Source organism: Pagrus major, chromosome 5 (genome assembly GCF_040436345.1).
Source record: "Pagrus major chromosome 5, Pma_NU_1.0".
Lineage (NCBI taxonomy): Eukaryota > Metazoa > Chordata > Actinopteri > Spariformes > Sparidae > Pagrus > Pagrus major.
In genome coordinates this window covers 19,394,849-19,404,839 of record NC_133219.1, presented here as the reverse complement: position 1 = coordinate 19,404,839, position 9,991 = coordinate 19,394,849, and the positions used below count along the sequence as shown (strand labels likewise).

Genomic DNA, 9,991 nt, shown 5'->3' with positions numbered 1-9,991 from the left:
ACCAATCAAATTCATGAGTGATATGAAAACAGGACTGTAATGAAGGAAAATAACAGCAGTGCCATCCCACCCCCTCCCCGCTGCTCCTGCCACATGCTTGAGTGCTCCCCACCCTTGCAGCAACATAATTACTGCCAATTACTGTAGTTTGATTAGCCCCTTGGACTCATTAGACAGTTGGCCTTTCGGCTTCCTGAGTCACATCTTCATCCAATGTGGCAGGATGACGTCTTAGATACAACTTGACTGTTAGAAAACAGTTCTATTGATGTTCATGAGACACAGAAAAGTCCTCTCCTGAAAAACAATGGTAGAAACTTCAATCAAGGTTCAATTAAAGCATTTATTTATTTATTTATTTATTTATAGGAGATTATGCAGACACAGAACATACTGTGGGCATCACACACACACACACACGCTGAGACACACTTACACACAAATCTCAGGCAGGGATTAGAGAACTGCCATGACACAGGAATAAATTAACATCATAAACACATTTTCAGAACAGCACGGATCACATTCCACACAGCACACGTCACAGTCGTGAAATAAATGAAATTATGTCTCACTTAAAATGTCCCCATGCACTGCCTGACAACAGGCCTTTCATATTTCCACACTGTAGTAATGTCAATAATGGCCCGTAATACTTTTGTTTCCTTCCGTCTGTCTTTATTTTCGGCAAGTATGTCTTTTGTAGAGGAAAATGCACCCAGAGAGGTCAGAAAGTGTGCATGTTTGTGTGTTAAGTCACTGCAGAAGCCGGACAGAGTTGACGTGGAGATGGTACAGGAAGTCTGCGTAGGACGCTCCTCCGTTAGGACTCTTGTCCTCCACCAGGTGGCGCTGCAGAGCCTCCTCACAGGAGTCGCCCTGCTTCACCACCAACAGCTGAGACAGAAAAAACACAGTCTTCATTCATCAGTGGCTACAAGAAGGGCTGAAATCATAATAATAATCATTTTGGCCAACACTGAAATCCCAATTATTTAAAGCAACATTATGTAGAAATTGGCATTTTGTTCAATTTGGCACCCCCCACAGTTTCTGAGTGCAACGCCACTGTCGTAAATACAAATCCCAGGTCTGTTATTTGTCAGATATAATGTAGGTGCTAACTACAAACAAAACTCATTACGTCATTACAATGTTATGTGTTGAAAACTTGATGAAGTACACATGTACAGTATGTAACGCTGTGATCCTACCCTCTCACTGAAGTTACATAGTGCAGAAACAAGTGATGGGGGGGCGGAGTGGCTGAGACAGAGACCATTCACCCAAATACAAGACACTGTACCATCAACATGATTTAGATGATCTTATTTTACTTAATGTTGCTTTAACACAATTTCTTATGGATTTAGAAAACATCACTAATGTAGTGAACTTTTGAAAAAAAAGAATGGATTTTAAAAAAGAATGGATTTTAAACATAATTTGGCTGATAATCCACCAAATCCACTGGACCTACTGCAGAACAATATAATTGTACAAGAAAACGAGTGAGGCCGCAACAGAGGAGATGACCTCACATATTGAAACAGCAACTGTGTGATTTAAGGTCACAGATGTTGGCTGACTCATTGAGTCGCCATTGTTGGAATATAAAATCCTCGCCTGCAGCAGAAGCAGGGCGGTCAGCATAGGCTCACCTTGCGGGCACAGGGTGCTTGGGAGTTCAGTGTGTCGATGAGGGATCGAACAGTGATGGACAGATGGTTTTCAAGAACTGGCAGCTTGGTCTGAAATAACACATTCACATTAAAAAAGAAACATTAGAAATGGACAGAAAACAGAGTGTCTTTAGAGCCCTTTGGGTTAAATCAGTGTCACAAACATGGCACAGCTTAGTGGTGAGAAGCTTCATCAGTCTCGTTTTTAAACTAGTTGTCCCTGTTTTTCCTCTTCTAAATAACCTCCTCATAACATTACTTCACAGTTTGGAATGGTTGAATTCTTTACAGGAAAGCTGATGTAGCCAATTTTTTTTAATTTTTGGTGAATTAAAATGCTTGTTAAAAAATGGCCAAACAAACCCAAACAATTACAGCAGTTTTAGAACATTTTATTTTCAGCCTTTATTTAATTTGTCGGATATATCCACTGTAGCGCCGCTGTATTGGCTCTTGCGTGCTGTGTGTGTGTCCACCTCCGTCTAATCCTTTACCTCTCCAGAGGGCAGGGAGGAGAAGCAGCTGGTGTTGAAGAGCTCGACCAGGGTGCATGCTGGGACTTGGGTGCCCACCCAGAGCAGCAGGGTGAGGGGTGCATGAACCAAGTACAGACCTCTCGGCTCAAGGCTGGCAGCACAGCAGCGCAGGGCCTCCTCTGGGTGTGGAGAGTCGGAGCTGTCGGCTGACAGCGGCTGCAGGCGACAAGTGAGTGAGAACTTACCGATACACGCCAAAGGCAAAAACAAAGGAACTGGAAAAAAATGTTCTGTCAATGAAGTGACAGCCATCTCTTACTGGTAGCATTACTGTCTTGAGAGAGAAATAACTCTCCATCTAGAATTCGGTCAGTGGAAATAGAGGTCACAGGTCAACACTAATGCGGTGCAGGAGAGGCTTAAATAACTGCTCTGTCAACGATTAAGTAAGAGTCAGTAATGTGGTTAGTCACGCGTAATTTTAGCCTGATACACCAGCCTCACTGACTTTTCGTAGCATAAATCTGATCAGGACAAACATCCACGTGTTGATGGTACTGACCAGAGACAGCAGCAGAGGGTAGAATTGTGTGGAGGTGCTGCGGGTGTCCATGCTGAGCACCTGGCAGCGCTGCTGCAGCCGCTGGTGGACGGAGCTCCGCAGGCCCGGCAGCAGCACCTCGCTCTTCCTCAGACTGTTGATGTAAACAGGAAGAGCTCGCAGGTACTGAGGGAGGACCAGCTACAGGCACATACACAGAGAGAACAAAGTACATATGGTCAAAAGAGATGTTATTAACTTATGTAGCAGGTGAATGAAGAGGGATATAACAAGAGAAAGATGATGCATCAGGGTGGGCTTGTAAAGCAAAAAAGAAAATAATGTTAATAAAAAAGTCATTCTGATTTTTCTCTACAATAACTGAAACAGAATTTACACTTTTTAGACATTTTCAAAAGTAAAAACAAACCTTCTGGATTAATTTATAGCTATGTAGTTTCTTTTTATGTTTCATAACCTCACCTGTCCAGCAGACACTGAAGCAGAGCAGCAGTGTTTCCGATAGGACGCCAATGCTTCTGTTGCCTCCGTCTGCAGTTCCTCCCTCAGCTCCTGTAGAGGGCGCTCCAACACTGCACAGTAAACTAGACAGGAACACCAAAACACAAAACAATGTTGTCTAGTGGCTTTCAAAACTTTCTATGTTCATGGAAAAAATCTGTGGTCTTAATTTAAAAGAACAGAGAGAATAACTATCTTAGCTATGAGGGAATCTTTAAGTCATATTAATTAGCAATGTACAACAGAACATATGCTGATGTTGCTAAGCATTTTATCTACAGTATAACGTCTAAACAATGCACTAATCCACAGTATAAGATCCTCACTCTTTTTGCAGTAGAAGGTGAGTAGTGTCTGGGCCTGGTACTGCCGGAAGGCGTCCTGCAGGTGACGTGAGCATCGCAGGGTCAGAGTGTGAACCCTGGTCCTCCTGTCTCCAGTCTGGGTGCTGTAGGACAATACAGCCTGATAAACAGGAGCGGAGAGAGGAGGATTATGGTTAAAAAAAGACAGTTGAAGGGACTGCAAATCATAAAGTATCTCTTCAATCATCAGAACGCAGTCCGCATTGAGTTACTGTTTTATGAATGACTGATAAAGTAAAAAGTCTTTATAAAATTATTTACAAAAATTTTACTAAAAAGCATTATTAAAAATAATTCAATTAACTACTTCTCAACCAGCAGAAGGATTTGGATGACATAAAGGCAACACAATTGACAACTCTGTGATTTTCTATTTCTGATCCAAATCGATGGTCACAAACATAAACCTTACCTGAATGGCGACAGCTCTCGTCTCATCCAGAGCTCTGGTGTGCGCGAGCTCCACAGCCAGTGTTGTAAAGTGATCAAGGGTTGCCATGGTGACGTGGCCAGGACTGGGCCCAGGGATAAAAAGTCCATAACACCCAGACACACGCATATCTGGAGAGAGATCACAGGTATTTTTAAAAGGATGTTAACTGAATAATCACACAAAATAAAAAGGTCTCACCTTTGCTGACAAAAATCCTGAGCTCAGCCTTGTAGCCTGAGTCCGTTTCTACAGTCTTCTTTAGGTCAGTGCTGAAACGCTCTTTGTCCAATTCACCCTGTGGTGGGAATTAAAAAAAAAATTAGTTTGTAACTGGACCTGAATAAGTAGCATGTTCCAGTCATCAGTTTATCAAAAAACAGTTAAAAAGAAACCAACAATTTCATAAATTATTCGTTTTAAATCACTGATAAAGTAGTAGTAGGCAACCCTTTGCATTTGTGAAGCTCTAACCAACTGTAAGTTATGTATTTTTACTTTTTTTTGTTGAATTTGGCACAACTGCTACTAGTGGTAAAAGTAGAGCAGCTAATCAACTATTAAAATGATATTTCTTCTTTATGTAGTTCATTTAACGTCATTTCCAGTGCTAAAATGGGAGGAACAACTGATACCTGGAGGTGGCTGTAGGTGTGCAGACGTCCACCTGTTAGATGTGGAATGTGCCCCGGCCAAGCTCCACCCACGTCTTGCTGGGAGAGGAGAAACAGGTGAACGCCGCAGCCATGACTGACGCACTCCTTGGCCAATGAGATGGTGAGCTCTGATGGCTGAAAGATTGACTGGGGAAAATTAAAGAGAAGGGAATTAATGAAACTGTCTTTGTACTTGCACACAATGTTGCTTTAGCCGCCCCAACTGCACAGGGCGCGTGTGCGTGTGTGTGTTTCATACCTTTGGTTTGTTGGAGCCAAAGAACCCTGAGGATGAGTTGGTTTGTCCTATCTCTATCAGAGGGGCAGTATGGAAGATCAGCAGCTTCCCAGGACAACTCAGGGCCTGGAAACAAACAGAACAAAGTACTTAAATCATATCAAGTCACTGACTGTAAAAGAGGGTTAAAGTTAGCAGTTAAAGTGGTAAACTAACATCAGGATATTATCCCTCCTTGTGCAGCCACAATAAATCCAGGAGAAATTTTAACAATGAAAAAAAAAAACCATTAAAGTCTGTGCAGTGATGACTGACCTTCAGTACAGCTAGCCCGGCTTTCATAGACAGCTCCACGGTAACTCCACTGGAGTCATCACACTCTGGAGAATACTGAGGAATAAGCTGCAACACACTACACAAACAGACAACAGACAGTTAATTATCACTTGATCCAAAAAAAGAAAGGCAAAGTCATGAAAATATTTTCAAGTCTATTATTATCACTTCTATTTGCAGAAAGAACATCACTAGCTTGCAACAGATTTCGGCTGGCTTGCTCTAGAACATGAACAAGAGTGCTGTATGAAACTAGGAGCACACTCGTGCATAATTCAGTTCGACATGAAAAAACATCTGACAAAATGGTCAGTTGAAACCTTTCGATACTGTCGATACAGTCTTTCAGGGACACCAGAAGCCCCTCCCTCACAGGAAGCTGCAGTTCTTCTGTCTCAGTGATGACCAGCATGTGTGGGCGAGACAGGGCAGGGCTGAGGTCGTACAGGTGGATCCTGCTGTCATAAGTCATTAAACCAACACGGACGTCCGACAAGGCATCACCATCCTCCCTACACGAATTAAATGAAACGTTAAAGATTGCCTGCTGCAAACTAGATAAAAGACCATCGTCCCTATATTCCCAGTGTTTCCAAACCTGCATAGGGTTACTACTGAGCAGGCTGTGAAAGAGAGTGTGTGTGTGCATATATAGTGCGATGTGGGCGTGTTTTACCTCTTCAAAGAAGTGAGCAGGGCGAGTATTTGTTGTGTTGCAAACTCCAGATGTCCTCCTCTTAGTGCTGAGGGAGAAACATCTATGGCTAGAAGCAGTGCAGCAGGTTCACCCTGAGATAAAGAACAACAGTTTAAAACACACACAAAGCATCTTTACCCACGTTATTCTGAGACTGTTAAAGGGTCTTTAAAGGGCGCCAGTAAGAACAAGCAATGACAACTAATAAACAAACAAAACTAACAATGGTAGAAGATGGAACTAACCTTCTGAGAATTGAGTATCTCGTAAGAGCCCATATTGAGCTCTGGCCTCTTGTCTTTATCCACCCGAACCCCCTCCACCCCTTTGGTGGGCTGGTAGTGTTGCCACGGCACTAATACACAGGACAGGAGAGACAAAGTATGGCCGCATGCCATATAAAATGCCGTATAAAATGTGCTATATAAATAAAGTTTGATTTTGACTATTACTGTAAGTAGAGTAGGTATTGGACAAACCAAACTTGTGGCTACAATGTGTGAAAAAAAACAGCCATCTTTTCTGTCACTGAACCTCAACTACAGATCGTGTATGAGCGCTGCCTGGAGGCTTTGATGCTCAATGTGAAATCTTACCTTCACTGAGTTTACCACAGAAGGGGCAGTAAAACCTCTGTCCACAGTCCTGCCAGCCCATCGCTGGGCACATGGAGGCTCCGCACCAGCCACATCCCGTAACACACTCTGCCTCTTTGCACACAGGCAGGGGCTTCTAGAGGCAACGCACACACATACACCTTAAATTCACATGTGTATATCTCAGGATCTCTAAACGGCCCATGCATGGGTTTATTTGTAGCGTAACACAATGGCTTCAGTTCCACGCAAAAACTGCCCTAAATATTTCTCCAATTCTAAGTTTGTATTTTGTTATTGAAGTTATTCCAACACATATATTACAGAATAAACAGAGTAGCTATAAACTGACCTCTCTAGCATTTTGTTTTACCAGGGGGGTGACCACAGCTCCCAGCGGCAGACGGCTGAGTAGGGCAGTCTGACCTTCACAGGGCACGCAGTACGAAATGGAGCGGATGGCCGAAGGACTCGCATTACCTAGAGTTCGACAGAGACGGGTCAGGAATGACATAACGGCTGTCTAAAAACACGGTGACAAGAAGGGCTGAAGGAAAACAAACTGACAAGCACATCAAAATATCATATTTGTAATTCAGAGCTGAACCATACCATATGATGTAAGTCATGTTGATGCAGCATTAAGTAGGATATCTAAAATACATTTTAATGGAGTACATCTCTGTGACACAGTTGCAGACAGTGTTGTGTGCGTTTACCCCTGTCCTCTACGGTACAAGAAGTAGTCGCCAGAGGAGGAAGACGGGAAAAAGGCTCTGAGATGAAGACTTTGCCCTCCCACTCTGCCCTGTCCTCTGCAATCACCTTCACCTGAGACGTACAGAGAGAGACACAAGTGAAACCATATCAATCAGCAGAAGTATGATAACTCTTCCCTCAAAAGAGGCATGAACTATTACAAAATAAATAAAATAAATACATTCATTCAATCAGCCATTTTGCTGCTTTTCTTAAAGATGTACTGTAACAGGCAATAAACATCATTGGTGAGGAGCTGCGGGAGTCATTCAGGAAAAGATGAACTTACAGCACTGGGAAGGAGCTCTGGGTCCAGGCCATAACGAGACTCAGAGTTAGGAGACTGTCGAGAAAAACAATGAAACTTTGACATTATTTCAACACATTGATGCTATTTCTAGTTAGATTTTGTTTTTCTAGACTGTATTCAATATGAGTGCAGCAATACTGAGTCAAGAAAGACATCCTGTAATTCTGAGGGACGAAAAACCAAAACGTTGATTGATGGCCCCTGTCGACCACCTTGTGTGTGAAGATGTTGATCTGGCGAGTGTTTTGGAAGTCAGTTAAAGAAAGATGCAACATAGTTTTAAATACTATTTTTCTTTTCTAATCACAGCTGTTTGCAGGATACATGGCAATGTGGTAATGCATCTGTATTTGTGGTTTTGGACTGTTGGTTGAACAAAACAACACCTTAGAAGATATGTATTGATTAGGGAAATAATCATTTGTGTGAGAGTTGTGTTGCTGTTGCTGTATTCTCCCCACCTGTTGTGTGATGTTCTTGTCCTGTGCACCCGTGCTGGGAACAAACTCATTTATGGGTCCTGAGGAAAATACAGGGGAGTTACACAATGCAAGAAGACGACGGAGGAAAGATCCAGAGAAGATCATCATAATCTGAACTCTGACTCCAACACTTCCCTGAAGTGACGAGTTCCCTGAATGATGGGGCACAACTGTGATGCTCTATTGGACTGCTTTTACGTGATTAAACAATATCAGTTTTTTCTACAATGCCATTGGGCTGCAGCTGTAGTTATTAATTTCAGAATTTCACTGACCAATGCTTCTCAACCTGCTGGTCAGCTCACGTGGGAGGGTTTGTAAAATAAATCTGAGCTTACCATGTACATATCATAAATGAACCTACCTTTAGAGTGTTGTGGAAGTGTCCACTGAGGCTGCTGTTGGATAGGAGAGGTAGGCGTGACATGACTGTAGGTGTATCCAACAGAGGACTCCACATTTGCCCTCTCAAATGCAGGCTGAGGTGTGCACTGTGGACTCTGGTTTACACATTGTCCAAATGATGGAGAGCTGATGGGCAGATGTTTTTGATGTGGTGACTGAGGTCCATTCAATAAACCCTGGTGTGCGTATGGAGACTGCAAAGGGGGAGATATTGCTTGGTAAGGGCTGTAAGGGGAGTAAAATGGCATTTGATGTGGCTTGCATGGCTGCGTCCCTTCGTTCAGAAGAGGGAGAGAACATGGAGGTATGTTTCTTCCTTGGCTTGCAGCTGGAACCGTGGATGACACACGAGCATCAGGATTGACTCGCTGCTCACTCTGATCAGCATTATTAGCGTAAAGCGTACTGTGATGAGTGTTGTTGCTGGATGAAAAGGTGCTGATGTCGCTCTGGCAGCCCTGGTTGGACGCCTTCAGGTGATCATAGCAGGCTCTCTGGTCAGAAGGTGAGCCCAGGCTGAGATGCTTAAAACCCAGCAGAGGGTTGAAGGGGGCTGCTTGAGGTGAAGCAGGGGACCAGCCGTTCTGGCCCGCCCACGGCTGGCAGGGTGTCTGGCTCTGATTGGCTGTGGGGACGTCCATCGTCTTCCATAACCATCACTGATAGGTGTGTCTCTCCTCGGAGGCGGGATCTAGCGAGGCAACACAAACATGCAGAATGGACCATCAGGATCGTGATGTGATGCTCAGCTCTCTTCTGAGACAGGCCGATAGCCTCCTGACAGTGGTCACTTGCACATAACTAGCCAAATTAAGCTTTTTTTGGTGTTATTTCTCATCTTTGACAACGCTAACTACTAACTACTATAGTCACAAGATCAGAATCTTGTGACTATAGTAGTTAGCTGTCATACCACCTGGTTAACAGAAATAAAAACATGATCTAAACTCTTGCTTATGATAGCACACTGTCGAAAAATCATTATGGTAAAGTAGCTTATTCGATGCTATTCTGTCGTCAGCTAACGCTAGTTCAATAACACAGAGGTATCATGGCATCATGTGAACGCATCGGCATGACCACTGGGCAACCAGCGGCTCCTCATAAATAGACAGGTTGAGATAAAAAAAACACCAACATCTGAAGGAAACAGTCTTATGTTAAGTAATATAAGATGAGTCGATACCTTTGGACACGGAGCTTTGCGTGCGGCACCTGTCTGTCAACGTCCCTGACGTTAACGTCTTCATTTCCCCCTCTGCGACGGAAGAGAAACACTCCGGACAGGATGAAACGTGTTGTTTAGCTCGTCTTTACGTTACAGTGGCGTTAACTTCCATGATAACAAACTGTATCATGAGTTACTTTAAGATTTTAGCCACCACACAACCGGCTACGTTCATAAACCTGAGCCTTTTGCTGCAGTGTTAGCATCATGCTAGCAAGATTCACGACAACGCATTTCCGCCTGCCCTTTCAAAATAAAAACAAGCCAG

The 9,991-nt window shown here is 43.4% G+C and overlaps 1 protein-coding gene across 1 annotated transcript; it reads right to left on the bottom strand.

Annotated features, from left to right (window-relative positions):
- Positions 1 to 323: 323 nt before the first annotated feature.
- Positions 324 to 9,872, bottom strand: LOC140995540 (protein transport protein Sec24C). The gene is made up of 21 exons (XM_073465554.1): positions 9,682 to 9,872; positions 8,455 to 9,186; positions 8,070 to 8,128; positions 7,588 to 7,641; positions 7,259 to 7,370; positions 6,892 to 7,019; positions 6,540 to 6,675; positions 6,189 to 6,298; positions 5,923 to 6,035; positions 5,567 to 5,758; positions 5,226 to 5,322; positions 4,932 to 5,036; positions 4,652 to 4,819; positions 4,218 to 4,314; positions 3,999 to 4,147; positions 3,548 to 3,686; positions 3,183 to 3,304; positions 2,721 to 2,900; positions 2,177 to 2,374; positions 1,662 to 1,751; positions 324 to 897 (listed from the first exon to the last, which is right to left on the bottom strand). Exons 2-21 carry the CDS (start codon positions 9,134 to 9,136, stop codon positions 757 to 759), a joined length of 3,072 nt encoding a protein of 1,023 aa, XP_073321655.1. The 5' UTR covers positions 9,137 to 9,186; positions 9,682 to 9,872; the 3' UTR covers positions 324 to 756.
- Between the last annotated feature and the right edge of the window lie 119 nt (positions 9,873 to 9,991).